At 34.3% G+C, this 21784-nt stretch overlaps 2 protein-coding genes across 8 annotated transcripts; both read left to right on the top strand.

The window, feature by feature from the left end:
- The first annotated feature begins 252 nt into the window (after positions 1-252).
- LOC110824125 (LisH/CRA/RING-U-box domains-containing protein) lies at positions 253-9426 on the top strand. Its single transcript, XM_088212982.1, has 7 exons — positions 253-692; positions 1832-2026; positions 5850-5972; positions 6348-6542; positions 7684-7817; positions 8425-8611; positions 9095-9426. The coding sequence occupies exons 1-7, from the start codon at positions 375-377 to the stop codon at positions 9194-9196; spliced, it is 1254 nt and encodes a 417-aa protein (XP_088069108.1). The 5' UTR covers positions 253-374; the 3' UTR covers positions 9197-9426.
- Positions 9427-10676: 1250 nt separating this feature from the next.
- LOC110824046 (SET domain-containing protein) lies at positions 10677-21784 on the top strand. 7 transcript variants are annotated; one of them, XM_088212976.1, is made up of 16 exons: positions 10682-10838; positions 11481-11590; positions 13353-13416; positions 13509-13619; positions 13793-13852; positions 15079-15186; positions 16533-16602; positions 17598-17638; positions 17738-17818; positions 18119-18154; positions 18891-18974; positions 19283-19416; positions 20157-20245; positions 20370-20518; positions 21141-21219; positions 21324-21784. In XM_088212976.1, the coding sequence occupies exons 1-16, from the start codon at positions 10731-10733 to the stop codon at positions 21395-21397; spliced, it is 1398 nt and encodes a 465-aa protein (XP_088069102.1). In that variant the 5' UTR covers positions 10682-10730; the 3' UTR covers positions 21398-21784. The 7 variants fall into 7 exon arrangements, 6 of the variants coding, with proteins under 6 accessions (XP_088069107.1, XP_088069106.1, XP_088069104.1 ...); XR_015816887.1 differs by lacking the exons at positions 21141-21219; positions 21324-21784 and adding an exon at positions 19485-19632 and having other exon boundaries at positions 10677-10838; positions 19283-19375; positions 20370-20404; XM_088212978.1 differs by lacking the exon at positions 13509-13619 and having other exon boundaries at positions 10681-10838.

The following is a 21784-nucleotide window of genomic DNA, read 5'->3' as shown; positions in this document are numbered from 1 at the left end:
TAATTATTTGACATTAAAATAAAATAATAATTTTTAAATTATAAAAAGTTTAATAATAAATTTAAAAATTATTAACTTAAAATATATTTAAATAAAATAAAATAAAATAAGATGTTTATAATCTTATTGTGAAGAAGATGTTTATATTAGATTAATCGAGCTAAATGATTTTTATAAATTATAATAACTTTCATTACATTTATAAAAAACCAAAAATAAATCAAGAACAAAATTCTCTCTCTGCTCAAGACGATGTCGTTTCATCTTAACAGAGCAATCAGATCATTCCCATTTCACATCCAGTAGTCTCATCTGATTTCTCACTCATTTTTTCCTCCGCCTACGGATTACACCCCCTTAACTCTCTCTCCCCAATGGAAATCGATTCTCTCCCCAACGGAACGGCCAACGCCGTTGTGGAAACTCCGGTACCTACAACTACCGCGACGACGACGATTCATTCGTCGAAACTCAGCCAACTAACGGAGTCGTTGAAGCTGGAGCACCAGCTCCTTCGTGTCCCCTTCGAGCACTACAAGAAGACTATCCGGGCTAACCACCGAGCCGTCGAGAAAGAGGTATCCTCTGTAATTTCTGGCGTCTCTGATGTCGTCGAATCAGAGTTATCCAAGGACGACGCCGTTTCGCACCTCACTAATCTCGTCTCTCGTTTGCAAGGTCTCAAAAGAAAGGTACTGAAGTAAATGTCGAGAGACATGCACGCCGAGTTTACAAAGAAACGAAAAGAAAATATAGGAATCCAATTCAAGACTTCTTTTTTTTTTTTGAATTTTAGATTATAACTTAATTTCTGAAGTAAAGTGTTTGTTTTGATGGATTATACAGTGAATTCTATTTAAGGGTACATTTTATGTTTAGTACTCAGTCAATTTGATCGCGGTTAATAGGGTTATATATAAATTAGCGAGATTTTCAGAAGTTAATTGTGATGGATCTTGTTAGGAAAACAATTCTGTGATTAATGCTTTTTAACTTGTATGATTCGAATTCAAGATCAAGAAAAAAAAAAAAAAAGAAGACTTTTATGGTTCCAGTTCAGTTTTTTGGATTAGTGGTTTAGTAGTTAGACAGGAAGATCTTTACGGTGATAATGATTTCAGTGGGCAACCACAATTGAAGTTCATGAATCTACTTTAGATTTCTTTTCTTTGATTTTCAAGTATTTTCAAGTCAGTTCACTGTCTTTGATTGCTCATGCTTCAGTAGTGATTAAGATGTTTTTGCATGGTAGTATAGGGATTTCTTGATAGTTAATCAGTATAAAAAATAGAAACTGTTAGAATCTCAAATACATACTCAAGGCATGGTTCTACTGGTGAGTTGTTCAATGGATGGAATTGTCTCTCGTTGCAAGACATTTTTGATTGTTTAGTGATTGATATAGCTTTATCGATTAAAATTAGTCATTCTTGAGGGATCTTGGCCGGAGAATTTTCCATTTTATTTGGTAGATAACTGTTATAACTTAATATGATCTTACTGAAGTTATCGTCTTGATTGATTACTTTGGTTGATTGGCTACAATAAGTTGGTTAAGAATTTCAGGTTTTACGTGTAATGGAATTTCCCCACCAGGGTTCAGTTATTGTTAAAAATGATCAATCTGATTAACTATTTATACATTTACGGAAAACGATGAAGGATTCTCTTTTTCTTTGTCTTTTTTTTTTTTTGTTTTTGGGAAGGGGACATTCAACTAGCCAAGCCTTAATTTAAGCCTCTCCTATGAGGAGACTGGGAGATGATCACTAATTTTGACCTTATCTCGTGGTTTGGCATATATTAACATAAAGTTATTTATGTCTTCCAGTTGGAAGAGGGAAGCCGTTTGGAGAACTTGCAAGCACAGAGGTGTCGGGCTCGGCTTGATCACTTGGAATCAGCAGATGCAGAAAATTTGTCAGAATGGAGTGACACAAGATTGAAGCGGATTCTTGTAGACTACATGTTGCGAATGTCATATTATGACACTGCCACAACTCTTGCAACGGGCAGTGATATACAGGCAATTTTATATGCTTGATGTAGTTTTATATGCTGCTGAATGATGGTTCTTCATTGTGCTGTTTTTGGTACAGTTAATGATATCTCAGACTTTGTGAGATAAGCTTCTATGAGCTTATTCTTGAGAAATTATTAAAACACAGTCTAAGAAGTTTTGGTAAATTCTTTAAAAAATTATCTTTTGATGGTTTTCCAAGCTTATGGCTGGTAGTTGCGATCTTGCTTTATGGGTTTGAAGTTCATATATACTTCTCCTTCTTTGGGTTGTGAGATTCCAGAAGAAGAAAATAGAAGAGAAGAGAGGCAGAGGACAAAGAAAGAGAGAAGAATGAGGAAAGAAAGGGGTAGAAGCCGATGGGAATTAGGGAAAAAGAGTAAAGTACATAGAGGGAAAGAGACTCTGTAGAGAGACGATATTTTTCAGTGATGTCGATTGATTGGTAAGAAATGACCAAGTTTCATCTTATATAGTTGATATTCAAGCCAGTTAAAGCAATTTAGATAAACTAATTAAAGACTAACTTCACTAATTAAAACAATCCTCCTAACCAGTAGCAAATCTAAAATTCCCAAAAAGGTAAATATAATTTGTCTCTCAGACAATATCCCTACCATCCCTAGATCCTGACAATGCCCTTTGTAATTCTTTCATAACTAGATAAGGAAATACCAAAACTAATTTAAAAATATTACTTCTAAAAAAATGGGGATACTAATACTAAAAAAATTATAATATTAATTCTAATACAAATAGGAAAAGTAAATATTACAAAGAATAAAATTCTAAAATTATCAAAAATTATAATGTTATAGTCCTAAATAGCATAGTAATTTTACACTTAAAAGAATCATAGTTTCCAACCTATAGGCATAACCCGTCTGCATCAGCTGGAAGCAATGGTTGGAGAGCTTGCAGCAGCAAGTGGTGCATGTTGTATTGGTGTTCTCTGTGTGGATTTTGGGGGTTACAAATTGGGATCTTCTGATGCTCGTGATGGCAGTTGTATCGATAACAGTGGCCATTGTCCAGGATGGCTTTAGTTAGACTGAGTTAAGGTTGTGGTTTGCGGTTTTCTGCTTTCAGTTTTGTTGTTGTGATTTTAAAATTTACTTTTGGTTTTAGATGGGTTTCAGGCTGTTGGGTTTAATGTTTGAGATTTTGAGTATATGATCATTCTAGTTTGGACACCAACTGATGTAGGACAAATCAGAGTTTATCTGCTCCCTTAGGCATTTCAGGATAAAAACTTAGACAATACACGTAGTTTAAGTATCATACTTAAGGGTTTGATTGCATGATGCAACAAAAAAATTAAAAAACTTTTAATTTTTTTTAATTAAATAACTGAAGTTTGTCTCCAAAAGTAAAATTGCAGAGGTATTTATAGATGCTTCATAAGTAATATTTCATCGATAGCATTAAGCTAAGACATACTAATCCTAATGAAATTAAGAAATTATACTACTGATAAAAATAAGAAACAAAAGACCAAAAGAGAAGCAATACTACTAATACAAATAAGAACTAAAATACTAAAAAGAAAATCCTTAAGTTACTGAAACTATATTAATAGATTATTAAATAGCACATAATCTTATATTAAAAATTTGTGACTTCTTACCTCTTTACGCCATCTAAACTTCAAGGTATAGGAACAATGTTCACGAGGAGTTCCTTCAGGAAGTAGTTTCCGCATTCTTGAATAATTGATGGGGTCTATTCTATCAACTTGTATTCAACTGCCTCACCTTGGCTTCAGACTTCTAGATTAAAAGTGACTGATCCAAACTCATTCTACCAACGATTGTTCATTTTTATAAATCCAGCAGGCCATCTTGTGATGCTCCAATCTTTAAGAGATTTTGGTACAAATCCAGCCTAACGGACTCATACTGAAGGATCCTTGTTGATGTTGCAACTGGCAACCAACAAGGATGCATGTGGTGCATCATACAGCAGAGCCCTGTGTTTGATTCTTGCCCCTGGAAATCTTTGTTTCACCTCAGAATTGCCTTTAAAATACTAGTGCAAGATCCTAATCTATAATATACCGCAGATATATTCCTAATGACAAGTTATAGATACTTGCTAGCATCTACCGGGGAAGAAAATTGGCTTGGACAGGGATCTTCTGCAGTTTTCCAAGGAGACAAGGAGCTTTCCAGACTAGTGTTAAAGTTCCTTCCAAGTTTCATATCTGCTAGCTATGTGGAAGATGTGTAGTTGAAACTCTGCCACGTGAATGATCTCTATGGTTACTATCACTTATTCCATGACAAGTTTTCCCTGTTCCAGGAGTTTTTAGAGTATATTTGCTACGGTTGTTCATATGTTTCATGACCAAACAATGCCATTTCCACGGTTAAGTAGGATTAAGTGTCCTTCCATGGTAACATTTAGTGCTACATGAAGATCAGAGAGTGGAGTTTCTCTGATGACTATTCATATGATTATTTTTTCGTAGTTGGCTTCTTGCATCATATGCCTCTTTTCTACCAGGCCTTAAAAATCCCAATTCAAACTCTCCATCAGCTGAAACTTGAGAATCAAGTTTTCTGATGGATTTTTTAGGGTCATAGTGTCTAATGCAGCGGAAGCTACCAGGATGAAATTAGTGATATAACCACAAAAAATTGTTAAAAAAATGAATGCAGCCAGCCTAGTACGAAAACAATTTTTCCAGAGCCGATAATACCCTAGTTTTGAACCTAGCTAAAACATTCCATTCCAAGTCATCCTAGCTAACTTATATGAATGAGATTTCAAATTCATCCAAGTATCAATTAGAAGAAATCCACTACCCTTGTACACATAACACAACTGATTCCGAAGGAATCCATCATCCTATATTACAAGAATTTCCAACTCAACATAATCCCCGAACCATCCGTTTTATTGTGAACTTTCATAAGTACTTTGTATGTACGATTCTCCAACGTATTTTCAAAAAGTTGAATCTCGCTCTTAGTTTGCATATCATCCATTATCATTTCCCCTTTGCCCTTTGAGTGCCATACATTGACAACCCCACCACTAAAATTATCTCCTAAAGTTTTAGCATCCAACCTAGATAACAAGGCTTCACTGTTTTTTGCATACCCATGAAGTCATTAAGTTTTTGTGTCAACCATATGTAGATAACTGAAGGGGAGGAGCTGAATCTCTAGTCACCGTATGTAGCATACCCTTCAAGGTCTCAAGTTTTCTCAAGTTTTTGTGTTGACATGCATCAGCTTTCTTGCAGAGACGTTAGCTGCTCAAGCTGAAGTTCATGCTACTGAAGGTTATTAACCTCACGGTTTTGAAAATTTCTTTTGGAATTCTTGAATTTAGAGTTCCAGATTGAGCAAATATCAATAATTGCAATACTGGACTTCAGGGATGTTGAGATGAATCACTGCCATGGCCAATGAGCAATTGCTCTAATAACATTTTCTCATGTTCCTGGAATACGAACCTGAGAAGAGGAGAAGAGTATAGCAGAGGAGATGGAAAAGAGTGAGAGTGAGACGACGGAGAAAAATAAGTAGAAGAGGAAGAATGATAGGTATCGGAGGATAAGAGGGTTATTAATTAATTTTTAAGCTACAGAACAACTTAGGTAAGCTAATTAAGGACTAAATGTTATTAGGTTAAAACAACCTTCCTGATCTATAGAAAACCCAAGATTACCAAAACAACAAAATCTAGTGTCTATGTTCAACAAGTCCCCTTTATTTGAAAGGACAGAATTTTTTGTTGTGTGGTTGGAACTGGAAGTATGTTTTACTTTTATCTCGTCATGCAAATATAATGATACTTATGGGAATTTTTTATGTGCCAGGATCTTGTTGACATTGATATTTTTCAAGAAGCGAAGAAAGTTATCGATGCACTTAGAAATAAAGAGGTAGCGCCTGCCTTAGCATGGTGTGCTGATAACAAATCACGATTGAAGAAGTCTAAGGTATACATCTATTGTTTCTTAAGGCTTTTTCAAAGATATGGGATGCAAATTGTGCACTTTTCTTGATTCTAGATGTCTTGACACATTTTCCCACTATCATTGCAATTGTAATTCAAAAGGAGTTTTCTTTGATAACTCCAAAAAATTAAGATTTTCGCTTAGAATGTCACCGGTAGGTAGTAGGCTACTAAATCATCCTCCTGTAGAATGCAGGTCAAAAGGCTGATTGGTTGTCTTTGTTAAACAAGACAGGCTTCTGCTTCCTCTGTTTATTTTACTGTACAGATACAACATTTTTTCATTAATCAGAGTAAATCTCAATTCCTGGAGCATGTCTAAGACGTCTTGTCTACTGGCTGTTTTTCTTGATGACAGAGCAAATTTGAATTCCAGTTGAGATTGCAAGAGTTCATCGAGTTGGTCAGAGTTGATTCAGCTGACAGTTTCAAGCGTGCAATTTTATATGCACGGAAATACCTTGCCCCATGGGGAACAACCCATATGAAAGAATTGCAGCATGTCCTGGCAACTTTGGCATTTCGAAGTAATACTGAGTGCACAAAATACAAGGTCATTTTTATCCATTTTGGTTACAAACATGGAATAGTGTTTGAACATTACAGCTAATGATCCTCACACTTTTCAAAAATGTGCTGATGCTGATGTCAATTTCTTATTTGCTTCTTTTTCCTTTTAAAATTGACAACTAAAGTAACTTTGTTATGGATATGAGATTTTTAGAGAAGTATGAGTGTGGAAGCTTGTGAATTTTTGAAGGGATAGATCAGTATTAGCATCAAAACTCTTATTTGCATGAAATAGTAGGATGGAGCATAGATCCTTTGTCTTTCTTCCTCGTGGAGTTTGCATGACATTCCTATGGTTTGCCTGTGCTATGAGATGTTTAATTTCAGATGTTTAATATAATGCCAAGAGACTGCCAGCTAAGCTATCTGGGACAGACTTAAAGTATGTCATGTTGATAACTTTCTTTGTTTTGAATCTGTGGTCAATTGGACAGTTTTGAAAATTACCGAGTAAAGCTTTTTAGATGTTTGCTGATTAAATCTGTAAATGGTGAGCTGTAAACTCTTGTTAGTAACCAAATCTTACACAATAATTCACGTTCATTCTGATTATTGAGTGCTATAAAGTCACATGACCTTAGTTTTGATCAAGGTTCTAGGTCTCTCAGTTCCCCTTTGGCCTTAGTGACTGTTAGTGACCTTAACTCTCTTGATCTAGGCCTCCTTCAAAATACCTAAAAGCCATGTTGGCTGGTGGTGGCATCTTTAATTAACCATGAAGACTTGCTGTATTTTTGCTGTTTGGATTAGGTAACTTGTTCCCTCAAATTATCAAAAATGTTTTCTATCAACTCTCCATATGGGCAGACAATTTTACCAAGTTCCACCTTATGTCCCTGCTTACTGGGTAATATAGTTATATTTGCCGTATTTGAGTTTTGTCTGCCTACGCTTTTGCACAGCAACTTTAAAAGATATTTCTATTGGAGCAAGCTTTATTCTTTTCAGATATTTTCATGCAGTTATTCTTCACCAAGGTGTCTAGGAGGGTGGGAAAGGAGTCTAATAGTCTGTATGTTCTAGTTTTATACATGCTAGCTAATAAATGTGCTCATGTATCTATCAGCCCAGACATTTTGGTAGACCAAAAAAGTCAACTGATCTTTTTTGTCTTATATTGCCAGGTTTTGTTTGAACCAAAACAATGGGACTTCCTGGTGGACCAATTTAAACAGGAATTCTGCAAGCTATATGGCATGACACTGGAGCCATTGCTGAATATTTACTTGCAGGCAGGCTTATCTGCTTTGAAAACTCCGTATCCATATACTCGAAATTTCACATCCTTTGACTTCATGCATTATTGTTCATGCTGGCGGAATGTCAGAATTACAGGAAGTATTGAAATTATAACCCTTGAAAGAGATTCAGAAATCATTTAACTTTGTGACTGACGTGAAATAGCCATAGTCATTCTCTTTCTCATCTGATTAAAGTTTATCGATATATTCCAATGGTGAAGAGTTGGTTTGCGATCTGTATATATAACTACTGCCATGGTGGTGGTTGAGTTGGTCTGTAATCAATACTTTGAACAACAGATATTTTGAACCTCAAGAACTTGGTCGGGTGTTGGTTTTTGTTTGAGTGCTTTGTTTTTTTTAATTGATTTCTTGGAGCTGAACCTTTATGCTCTTGACATGACCTGAGCAACAATTTTGGCTCAAAATGAAATTTCTGCAAACTGTATGATTACGCCTGAGAGAAGTAATCATTTGGTAGTCCTCTCCTTCTACTGAAAACCAAACTTGATGTGCATATGGCTAATCGATTTGTAGTGGCAAGAGTACTTCGCTCTCGTTTTGCATGTAGGCATAGTTAACAGTGTGTTTAAAGTATGAGTTTATAACTTGACATGGTTTTAGATACTGTTACGAAGATGATTGTACCAAGGAAGATCCGCTGTCACAAGAGAGCTTCAGAAAGCTGGCAATGCCTTTGCCATTCTCGAAGCAGCACCACTCAAAGCTTGTCTGCTATATAACTAAAGAGCTAATGGACACAGAGAATCCACCGCAAGTCTTGCCGAATGGTTATGTTTACAGTACAAAGGTTTGCATTTTTCCTTTTATTATTTGGAAAAATCTAGGATGACTTAGTTGAAGTGAACTCACCAGGTTGGATTAAGACGATCTTTTGAACAGAATCTAGATTTCTTTTTTGTAGAATTCATTTGCACTAAATTCACTAGAAGATGATCTTAACTTTCTTTAAAGCAATTAAAACGGACCTCATATGAAATTTTATGTGGAATTGAAACAAGCTATTCCAAGTTCCATCAATTTTAATAGAACTTATAGTGCATTATTTTACTTCCAACTGAAATCTAAAGTGAAGTCAATCTTTATCATCTTATAATAAAATTTACATCCTTTCATATTTGTTCAACTAAAAATTTACAAATGAATTCCACAAAATTTTTCAATTTGTTCCAGAAATAGCCTAACCACTTAAGAGTATATCGGGCTTTGTTTTGAAACTTAAAACTTGAGCATATCAAGCTTTGTCTTAAAACTTTAGTTTGTGTTATTGCAGGCTCTCAAGGAAATGGCAAAGAAAAATGAAGGGAAAATAACGTGCCCAAGGACTGGTTTAGTCTGTAACTACTCTGATCTAGTGAAGGCATACATATCATAAGTCTCCTGCTGTTTTTCTCCTACTACACCTGTCATTTGTGTATATCCTGGCAAGCAATCTGCAAAATACTTGTCTACCTCGGTAATTCTTCTTGCTGAATTCCTGACTGGCATGGAAGACTTACCTCATGTATATACCATGAACAACGTTACAATTTCTGCTTTGTGTCAGTTGATTGTGAATTCTGTTAATTTTAGCCAAAGTGGAAGTAAAAGTGAATTTTCACTCAATCTTATTCGTTAAAGCATGACAACGATGATTTGGTTGCATTTCTATGCTCTGGTAATCATTTTACAGGTGTTGCTCAGGTGAGTCATTAGACTGTGGAAAGCCAAAACCAGAAACCGAAGCACTAAACTATACTTGCTCACTGAATGAGTTTCTGTTAAGGTTAGACATTTGATATGTCCTAAAAATATACTTTTGGTGCGTTTAAACTTCGTAAACAAATTCTAGTGTAGTTTTTGACAGGCGTGTTCATTTTTATGATGTATTTAAGTATGTCCATCTGAGCTTTTTTCACTCTTATGACGCGCTGGGTAAAATTCTATAAAAATTGTAAATTTAAAGTTGTTTGAAGTCACTATGAAAAATAACAGAAAAAAAATGTTAATTGTAAACTTTGAAAAAACTAATACTAATATTAATCTAAACTTTAAGCTAAATTCACAACCATGCTAATATTATACAGTAATACTAATACTATTTGCTTTTTAATAGTACATGCATTGAGTTTAACATGTAGAAATATTGCATATTGCAGAGTCAAATCACCATAAAAACACAAGACACTTACTTCTCTTGGTATAGATACACCATTATGTGTTACATATTACAATTAATCATCTTGTAACTCATGCTTTTTTTCTCATACCTCATTCATGACAAGAATTACATATTCTATTCGTGCTTAAAATGGCATCGTTTTGAGAGTTTTAATTGGTATTAATTTATTTATTAAAATGATTTTATTTTAAAACAGAAAAAATTTAAATTATTCTAAGACCTATTTCAGAAAAATTTTCGTTTTAAACTAATAGAGATTTAGCTAAACGATATTCTTTTGGGAGGTTTAATTGGTGTAAATTATTTTTTTGAAAACCTTAAAATCTAAAAGTCCTAAAAAAAAACATTGTTCCAGCTAAACGACATCGTTTTAAAAATTTTAGTTGATACTAATTCTTTTATAAAACGGCGTTGTTTTGACGTTTCTAGGAGACCGGACTCACGCTGGAGCTGGAGCTGGTCCTCCTCTTTTTGTCATATCTCATTAATTTCAAAATTAAATTTAAATAAAAATAAATAAGATAAAAACGATAATAATAATAGAAATAATAATAATAATAATAATAATAATTTTATAATATTTAGTTTTCATTAAAATTTTCTAACAAATCATTATTTATCATTTAATCGTTATTATTATTATTATCTATTTTATTAATATATATATTTATTTAATTAATTATTTTATTTTGTAATATTTAGGGAATTCTCCCAACAAAGGCGGACGAACTTCCCACCCCGTTTCAAGATGCTACCAGGTGCGAGAAGCATGAAACTGTTTTCTCAGCGTCCTCTTTTAAGCATCAATCAACGTCTCTGTATTAAGCTCAGCTTTTCTTCCGTACCTGAAGCCAAGGTACGAGTAAACCGTATCTTAGTTTTGGCTGTTTAGTTGCTCAGAAATATGCGGAATCAACCTCGCGAATGTTGGAATTTTTTAGTTATCGAGAGTCAGTAAGCTATTTAGTACTTACGTACTTCATAGTCATGCGAGAGACCGAGAAGACAAAAGTGGAAGAAGAAGATAGGATTTCATAATTATTCAATCTATGATGTAGGGTAGCGGGGAAGTTTTTAGGAGAACAGAAGAAAAGAAGCTAAAGCCTGCGGCGAATTTTTAGTTATATGAATCTGATCCGACTGCTTCTAATATAGGCTTAGTTCGTCTATAAACTGGCGATGACAAGAAGTATTAATTTTAACATTTGTTTTGCTGGTTGGTTGCTGTGAAAATATAGGACGAGAAGCTGATTAAATTTTTAGTTATCTGGCTTGGTAGGGGTTTCCGTTTATATTATTTTTTGGTTAGTGGGTTTTAGCTGGTAGTTGAGGTAATAAATTAATTTGGTTCTCTCTTTGAGAAAATGAACTTTGCGACATATTCTGTTTTCAACTTATTGAATTCATTTTATGGTGTAATATTTTCAGACTATAAATTCCATATTTGCCTGGTTGCATTCTCTCGAAATTTTAACCAATGCCCGCATAAATTTATCAGGTACCCTGTTCTCCAGAAGAGGAATGTGGTGATTTTTTGCCGTGGTTAGAACATAAAGCTGGGGCTGAAATTTCATCTGTGCTTTCTATTGGGAAATCCGTCTATGGCAGGTGCTCTGGAAAAGCATGTTGATCAGGAAGTTTTTAAGGAACTTTTTTTAATCATTACCTTTGGTTACTTTGAACGTTCTTGTTAAAATATTAGAATGTTCAAAAGGTGCTTTTTCTGCCTTGAATAACCTTTTCAAAGCTTTTTCTCTTTTCCGAAGATGATGATTTTGTTCTTTGTTTTTGTGGAGTCATGTTCAATTCAAATGCTTAACTGCATAACTTACTAGATGTGGTTTATCAGAAAAAAAAATCTAAAGCATGATTATCCTCACCTAATAGGTGCTATAACAAATTGCAACTCTTATTTATCTACTCTGCGTATTGTAGTCTGATGTCAACTTGATTTTTTGATAAATGCAACACTTATTTTCTATGCCAAGAACGTAGGATTTTATCAAGTATCCATTATGTTTCAGTAAGGGGAAAATCCTAAATGAAATGAACATCCATGTTGTTTTTTGAGGTAGAGTAGAAGAGTTACCACATTCTACGGAATTTGCTAGGAAAGAATGTACTTTCGATCTTGCTACCTAGGCATTATAGTCCATGATGTACTTTTAATGCATACGACCAATAAATGTAACCTTCACTTCTCTAGAATTATTCTAGCAAACTGTTCATCAATTAATAGCAGCAGTAATCAATATTTAGAGCTCGCAATGTATCTTGATGAATGTAATTTGTTGACACAAGCGTTTGGTCGGCTTCTTGATTGGAAGCTTCTTGTGAAGGCAGTAAAAAATGATGATGGCTGCATTTATTATTTTTGTGAAGAGGTTTGAATACATGTTCAGTGAGTGACAACAGATTTCATGTAGCCTTAATTTTGTTAATTGCAACACTTTTAGAAGCAGGATGGATTCATGAGAGCTGCATGCATGATTAGGAGATACAAATTTGGACAACTTCCATGGAATGGATAACTAAATCAGACATGCACTGTTTTCAATTTGTTAAATTTTCTCTCAGACTTATGATGATATTTAGTATGGATGGCATAAGTTTGTGCTAAATTGAAGATATTACTAAATCGAGGTGGATATGCCGTTGCAAAATTGAAGGGTGTATTCTTTATTATTATCCTGTTATTATGAATAAATGATGTCAACAAGCAGTGCAGGACTTGAGATAACTCATGAAAATAATGTGACTCATGCTCATAGTTTATCGGTCAAAGATTACTATCCGGTCTTAGAATAGCTTTTTGGCACTGATTTTCTTGCACCTTATAGATAGAATTTGATGGAAATGCTGTGTCTCCAAAACCCTTCTGGATTCAGACTTAATGAAGAATCAAGCACATTCTGCATGAATGTTATAATAAATGTTGCATAAAATCTTATGCCTTGCTTATGTTCTTTGATAATTTGCAAGTTGACTGTACTATCTGAAGTGCTTGAATTTCATAAATTTTTTCCACACAACCCATAAAGTTGTACATTGTGATGTTTCTTTCAAGTGCAACGAGCTAGTATCATAGCTTGTGCAACATATCTTTTGCATGTCGTCTCTTTCATTTGTTGAATAGACCTTTTAGCAGAACACCTGAAGAATCAATATTTGGATCTCATTATTTTCAGATATTAATGACAGAAAGGAATAGTTTATTATTCCTGTTACTCTCTTAATGGAGCTTTAGGTGGGAAGATATTATTTAGTGCAATAGAATATGCATTCACTTGCATTATGTCTGTCTCTCTTCTTATGGGCCTCGAATGTCTCTCTCTCTTTCTTGTATATGGATTCTCTTTTTTGAATGCAGGTCATTGTTTGCCTCAAAAGCCATTCAGACTGGAGACTGCATCATGAAAGTTCCTTACAATGTCGTAAGTTCCTTGTTACATACCTAACCCTTATAAGATCTTTTAATCATGAAAAGCATGCCAATTACATAATATTTTCTTATTTTACCTTCCAGCAACTAACACCAGATGATCTTTCTCCAAAAATTAAATCTTTGTTAGCTGATGAAATTGGAAATATTTCAAAGCTTGCTACTATTATTTTGTTTGAGCAAAGTAAGGGTCAGGTAAAATTATTATTATTATTTTTTTCACATTTCAATTGGAAATTTAGGCACTTGTGCAAAAACTATAAGACATTTTGGTTATTTCCTTTGTTTATGCTATTTTAGCATCTTTCGTAAACTATGAGGAGGCATTCAGATCTAAACGTAACTTATTTATACCTTTTCCATGGCAGGATTCTCAGTGGGCCCCTTATATTGGTTGTCTTCCTCAACCTGGAGAGATTCATAGCACTGTAAATGCTTCTTCTATCACTATTCTATTTTATTGTTGTTACTTTATTTTTTTCTTCTATCACATCATTCTACCATAAATATTTAGTGTACCATATTTGTACAGTTACAAAGGACTGACTAATTTAATAATTTTTCTTTCCTGCTAATGAGATTTTTAGCAAAATAACATTGGCTAAATATCTAATAAATGGTAAGCTCCAAGAGGCTAGTTATAAAAGAAGGGGATTGTTGTCATAAAAAACAGAATGATCCTCTATGATTGTTAGAAGGAAGGTAAAAAAGTAAAAGCAATTTACCAGAAGGGATTGGAACTCAAACAAAGGACTTTAGTTGGGTGATTAAGTGTTGATAACAGCAAAGCTGAAGGCATGGGATGGTATTAGGACAAGAAAAGATCAGAAGAAACTCTTGTTCCCAACCCATTTAATTATTATTGCGTTCTTGGAAGAGATTAATTAGAAGATTTTTAGAAGGCCTCTCACGGTAAAGAAGATTTTTTTTTTTTTTGGAGCCTTGGGGATATTTTTAATGGACAATCTTTTTTGAGCCTTGTGAGAAAGGCTGCTCTTATGCAAGCACCAAAATCAATCATAAATAATAAAAGGGAGCCAAATTCAAGTCTAATCTGCATGGTGTTGGGAGGACTAATGGCCATAAGATTTTAGAGGAATATGGCTATCTTTATTAGTTTGTGAATTATTGCAGTGAATTACTAGTCTAATAGATTGGATCAATTATTCCAAAAGGTTAAGTTGATTGGATACATGTAACTTATTATTATTGATAAACTAATGCATCCCTCCATGCGAAAGCTGGCTTAGTTGAAAGCTTAGGTCAAGCATAGATCATTATATCTTGTATTGATTTTTCTTTTATTTAGATCTGGACGACAGCCATGATTCGAACTCCAAACTTTGGTTTTGATATCATGTAATAAATTGAGTTATCTTAAAAGGTTAAGCTAATTGGAATATGAGACAATTTATTCTTTCTAAACTAACAGCTAAAATTTTTAAGCAACAGTTTCAACCATTTTCCTCATCTTCATTAGGACATGCAGTTTCTGTATTTTGCATAGCTTCTGCTCTGACTCCTTGAACTCTTTTTTGTTTGTTTTTTCATTATTAACCTAACATTTGTCTAATTGAAGTCGTCTATTTTGCATTTCCTGAAATAAAGGGGTCCACAAGTTATATAACATGCAACTTGTTCTCATACATTGTAGATATTTTGGGGTGAGAATGAGTTTGATATGATTCGATGTAGCTCAATCTATCAGGAAACTATTAATCAAAAAGCTCAGATAGAGAAGGAATTTTTGGCAGTTAAGCAAGTAAGCGCATTCTGTTTACTTTTAATTTTATTTTGTTCTCCGATAGTTTCATAAACATATTTATCGTATGAGCGTGTTTGCGCACATGAAAGTGTTATTATCCCTATTTAGGATCTTGTTACAGAGAGATTAATGGTATGAGCTACTTAAGAGAGAAGCTAAAGATCTCCCAAAATTTGAGTTTAAAGTGCTCAAGAGTTTTTGTCTAAGTTCTTTCTCTAACTCCTTTTGTTACTGCAAAAAAGAATTTATTCTACAATAGACTGAATAACTACTTTACAGTAAATGTTTTCTCCTAGACTAGAGTTAATAGACTTGTTCAAATCATATAAACTCCAATTAAACAGGTGGCAGAGAAAACAAAGTACACTATTTTTACAATAGAGAACTTAGAACGTAGCAAGACAAAGAATAGAACATAACTATGTAAAACTACTTGGTTCCTTCTTTATTTCTTCTTCTTCTCTGCTGATACATCTAGTCAAAGCATGATTTTCATAACTTGAACTGACTAATCAGTGCCCATAACAGTCATGTCTCTCCATGTGTCTCTCCCCTTGCTAGAATTCTTCTCCTTGTCCTGTCTCCGTCAGTGACTATTTTCTCCATATTCTTATTCCTGGCTTCTTTATATAAATTAGAAGTTTGATTAGATTATGTTTGATAACTTCTTTAAGAAGGACTATAAACCTCTACTATTAGTCTAGGAATCTATCTGGGTTTTAACTCTTTTCAGATACACATGCTTGAAGTACTCTCTGTCAATTCTTTGGAAATGCTCCTATAAACAACTTTGCTTAAGTAATATTTCAATCGGCGCAGACCCCACTCATGATGATAGAAGAGAGGCCAAATTATACTGCTTAGTAGACCAGTAAGCTTGCGTAGAAAAAAGATAAAAGATAGGAAGAAGAAATTCTGTTGTGAAATTTTTATCCGGAGAATCAATAATTCAATATGAATAGTTGAGATTTCCTTTTTGAGGTGTAAAAAGTTGTTCACAATGAACGTCAGAGGGTAGCCAGAAGAATTTTCTAACCCTAACTCGCTGAAGTTGAGATATGAACAGACAATAAGGTGTATCGCCATTAGTTTTGATATAGTAGGGTGTTCTCATAGAAATTATTGGTGTAGCTGTCTCGTATGATCAAAATCTTCAGCAAATGAGCCAGTTGATAACGAGTTATATTATTTGATGTATAAAATTTATGGCATGGATTGAGTAACTGTTGCTAGACATGATGGGGGATTTACTAGTTACTTTTCTTTTTTCTCTTGCCCATCATTCAAATGATTATTTTTCTACTTAGATCATAATGATGGTAAGAAGTTTTGTTGCAAATCAGGCTGTGAGACACTGTTCTGAAGTTCTTGAGAACACCACCCTGAAGGATTTCATGCACGCATGCGCTTTAGGTTAGCAGCTTCATTTTTTTTTTTAATGTTTACCTCTGATCTCCTCCACCCTCTTTCCAAGCCCCATCCTTTGAATTTGGGTTATAAATTATAACAATTCCAAATTTCTGCCTGATGAGCTTATTTGGATTTTATTTTACTGGAAATAACATGCATTCTTTACTATGGGTGTGCTAATCTTCTTCTTGTATGGACAGTCATGAGTTCGTCATAATTGAGTCTTTGGTGTTAATGTCTTCCAAATTCCAGTTTTCACATTATAGATTGATTTGGTGGATTAACTTTAGAAACTCATCCCTCAGGTTACTATATTTTTGTACTTTCTGTTTGTGGGACAATCTGCTGGAAATTTAGGGCAATAAATTACATGAGGAGATTTGTGATCTTCTCACTGTTGTTATCTTTGCCATCAGTTAGGGGTTTCCATTCTTGAAGACTGATATGGGGTCCATTTCGGCATGAGTCTACAATCTTATTGTGCTTGATTTCATATTTTGTTTATGTTAATTTGTTCTAGCCTATAGTGAGCGAGGTTCTAATAAATATTAAAGGGTGGGTTTTAGTTGGCTCAGTTTGTTCTGTTGCTCTATTGAAAGCTGAAAATTCTTTCTGAAATTTCATGAACTTAACTGATCATTTTGTTTAGTCAGAGCCAAACACAATTGACCAAAGTACTGCAGCAAATTCGGTTTGTTCTTTCGGTTATTGGCCTCATATGCAAATACATTTAAGGATTAATTATCATCTTTTATAGTTTTATCTGGTATCAGAAGGTTTTGTTGGACCAAACTAAAAACAGAATTCAGAAAATTTTTAAAATAAAAAGTGAACTTAACCAAACTATTAAATCAAATGAAATAACCAAATAGAAATCAGTTTGTTCCAAATCAAATTATTTCGTTGTCTTTTGATTATCCTTTTCTGTTCATCCTACTGGTAGTGGATTTGTTTATTCGTGACCTTTTGTCTATTCTAACTAGTTCATAATTTGACAGTTGGATCCCGGGCATGGGGGAGCTCAAAGGGTTTATCTCTGGTATTGCTTACATACCGCACCTCTAGTGAATGATATCAAATACTTAATGTAATTTCATTTTAATGATTCAGTTATTTGAGTTATTAAAGTATCTTCTAGATTCCATTTGCAGATTTTTTGAATCATGAAGGGATTACTGAAGCAATAGTATTAAGTGACGAGGACAGACAGTTATCAGAGGTATCCTTTCTGTTTCAGTTCCTTAATTTTCTGTTAGGAATATATTAATAAAATTTAACTATGCATTCTTAGATTAGAGGTTTCAACTATATCTTGCCATGCAGATAAGATTATCATGCTTGATATAATGCTAAGCTAATGGGGTTAGTAGTTACGGCGACATAAATGTTTTATGATCTGTCTCTTGTTTGTATTTCAAATAAATACTAACTTTCCCTTATGAAAGTTGATTACTTGTTTCTACTACTTCTTGGTAGAAGTTACCATCTCTAATAGAACTTTTTAAATTTAACTGTGTAGGTTATTGCTGATCGTAATTATGCCCCTGGTGAAGAGGTACATACTATGATTAGAGACAGACTTTTTCGTATGAAAAACTGACTCTTTATGAAATATTTATACACTTTTTTTCAGTTGAGCAGTTGATTCATACATACGAATCTGTTAATTTGCTTGACCTTCTGCTTTCTGGAGCTGCTTTTGGTGTACTTGTGCCATTAGTACATAGATCTTCTTCATTTATTCCCAATAGTATTGTCTGTTTGTTGAGTTGCCTTATAGCATACCACCATTTGTATGATGCTTAAGTTTGATATCCTGTAACTTTGTGTTCTTCCTTTCCTTCGTTTTGAACTGACCTTATGCATGCTGAAAGCACTTCTAATCATACTTTGGCCATGATGCACTGCTAAAGACAACTTGCTGTTTAAGCACCGCATATACCTTTCTGATTAGCTTGAATGCTACTCTCACTCACACTGTTATATAAATTTTGGACTGAAGCTTGTACATGTGGAGAACTCGAAAACCTATCTATTTTACAAACTAGTGGGAATGGACGGACATTTTTACTTTATTGCGGTGATTCTGCAATGCTGGTTCTGTAATTTCATTTTTGAATAGCTTTAAAATTCATGGTCATCTGATTATTCTTCTTGTGTTTGAATTTTGAATTTAGCCATGTATTCTCGGAATCTTGTATAAATCTGTGCGCAGTAGTTTGAGCCTCTAACAGATAAAGCATCATATGGAAAAATAATTGAACTTTTTGTTCCTGAATCATTTTGTTTAGGTAGTGATACGATATGGAAGATTCTCCAATGCCACCCTATTGCTTGACTTCGGGTTTACTCTTCCATACAACATCCATGACCAGGTTAGTTAGAAATAAAATTTTAGACGTAGTGAGACACTTTTTGGTTCAGGGTTGAATATGATGGATCTTGATGCTTCTTAATAATGGTCTACCATTGTATCATTATACTATTATATTTTTTTTGTTGCCATGCACCATTCTTTTTTCTTCTTTTTCATTTTATGTTACGTTTTATTTTCTCCTTTCCTTGATATATCTCAATATGATGGCCTTGGGTGTATAGTTTGCACAGATTCAGCCGGGACCTTGTTTTTAAAGTTCAATCTGCTGCTACTATTTGTTGTATAAATGGTGTTGATGACTCACAGGTTCAGATTGAAATGAAGATACCCAGTCATGATCCTTTGTGCCAAATGAAGTTGGAGCTTATGCAAAGACATCATCTGCGAACTGTCAAAGATGTCAGTGATTTCAACTCCTTCAGGAATCCTTTCACAATCAAGTTGGTATTGAGGCTTGGTTCTAAAATCTCTAACATTGTTTCATTTTACATTAAAACCAAATCTTCAGATAGACCTAGCTCTTTCAAACTGGATAGAGTATAAACTACAAAGGATTTGGGTGAAGCTTGGATTTCAGAAACAAGTGTCTATTTTGTTAAATGTCTGAAAGGCTACCATGCATAGCTAAAAATACAGGATATTCCTTTCTAATATATGTGAGTGCCTTTGTAATCCTTCTCGTAACTTGAATTTTTCAGAACAAATTAAGCTGTATTTAGTTGAACATAGTGATGCATTCTTCATTAAGCAGCATAGGATTTAAAGATGTAGAAGAAGGAATTTAGCAGAAAGGCGTCAAGGAAGTGCCAGCAATTACTCTGTTTAGTGGACTTTGATCACAGTTCATGCTCACATGAAAATTGAACAGATGATGGCCTTTAATTATTATGTTTTGCTGGTCTCTATGTGGTCTTATGAGTTCACTCAGTGATTCGTTGTCTTCATATTTCAATTATGGAATATTATATATTTTTATAGCTCATAGGGCTGATGCACAACTAGGACGTGAGCTACATAACTCCCACAAAGGGAAACTACCAATTGACCTGAGGCCCTTGATTTTCTGTTTCACTTTGTTAAAGTTAATATCTTGAGCTGGAGAATTTTGCTTGTCCTGCTAACTGCTTCTAAGAGGCAAGTGACCTTGAACTCATGCTATGATGATTGCATTACCGAACAGGGAAGTAAAGTCTGCCACTGGGAAGGGAAAGGGTATTCCACAATCACTCCGTGCGTTTGCTCGTGTTCTGTGCTGCACCTCTATCCAAGGTATCCTTTTCATCAAATAGCTCCCAGTTTATGTAATTCTGTTTGTTCCACAGTCCTGGGATTTTGTTCTTCTATTTCCATGCGTTGCCCTGATCTAACTTGGTGATATTAATTGATTACTTAGAACTAAATGAACTGGCCATGGAGGCTGTACAGAATGACGGCCGACTAGCTCGGCGTCCTCTGAGGATCTGCAGCAAAGAAATCGAAGCACATAAGATCCTGTTATCACACATAACTCAATTAATTGAAGAATATAATGTTTCACTAGAGGTAAATTTTTTTTTTTTTTTTTGAAATAACTTCACTAGAGGTAATTTTCCGTGCCACTTTTTACATCAACAATTAAAGGGCTTTAGTTTTCACCTTGAATTGCAATGATTACTTCTGGAATTTATGTCCCACCAAGATTCCCTTGTTTTAAGACTATTTTCTGTTACTTCTTTTCCAATAAGTTCTCTATTAAAATTTGGCAGACTTGGTTTTTTATTTCTTCTTTTGCTATCATCTTGTTATAGATTACAGAAGCATCTCATTGTTGTTACATGGAGAAAGAAGTTATTTTCTCTCACGTTCTCTTTTTAATCGAAGAGAGGGGCTTGTTTTTATCTCAAAAATGGCATTATTCTTGGTTCTTTTATTATACATTTATTTTCATGTGTATCAAATTTCAAGTATATTTTATACAAGATCCTTTCATGTGCTAACAAGGTAATCAGAATTTATATTGATGAATGGACATGGGATGGAATGTTGATGTAGTCTTACTTTTGCTGGCTGAATATTATCTTTATAACATTATTGGTATTCATCTGTGTCAAGAATATAGCATCAATACATTTGATATCTTGTGGCTTTCCAAGTTACTTGCTTCTTACATTTTATTTTTTGACAGTCCTTGGAGACAGTTAATACCCCTTCTATGTATGGAAGATTTGCTCTTCGAAAGCAAATGGCCCGAGATCTTCTTACAGGTGAACTGCGCATTCTTAAATCTGCAGCTGCATGGCTAAGCAATTACTGCACACTCGTTCATCATTGATAGTGATACAGTGATTGTAAAATCATTCCATTATAGGCAGAGAAGAAGAGGTTTTGCATGTTTACAAGTTGGTGACTCTTTTTGCGATCAATTCCAGCATTTTTAACTGATATTTTATTGACCTATCTGAGAATCACTAGCAACTCAGCCAAGTTACATGAGCAACCCTCGTTCTTGAATGGGCAAGGGGAGGAGAGGAAAAAGGTAATGAGACTGTTTAGTTTGCACAGTGAAAACTATTTTTCTTCACTGTCATTTTCCATTTTAATGGTTCTCCCTCAACTAATATTTTATTGTGAAGACTAAATAATTCCATTCCTTTCTCCCCTTCCTCCCCCTCACCCCCGTCCCCAAGTAGAGCCTGGGCATTTGGACAATTAGCTTCATACAAACTCTTATTTCTGTTGCAAGCTGCTTGTGAACTTCAAGTTCTTGTTTATGAGGCACTGAATAAAGTTATATGCATGGGATCATTTATGCCCTGCTTAATTCTATAA

Source organism: Carica papaya, chromosome 2, assembly GCF_054855325.1.
Source record: "Carica papaya isolate Zhongbai chromosome 2, ASM5485532v1, whole genome shotgun sequence".
In the NCBI taxonomy this organism is placed as follows: domain Eukaryota; kingdom Viridiplantae; phylum Streptophyta; class Magnoliopsida; order Brassicales; family Caricaceae; genus Carica; species Carica papaya.
The sequence above is the reverse complement of the archived record's forward strand: the minus strand, read 5'-3'. Positions and strand labels throughout refer to the sequence as shown.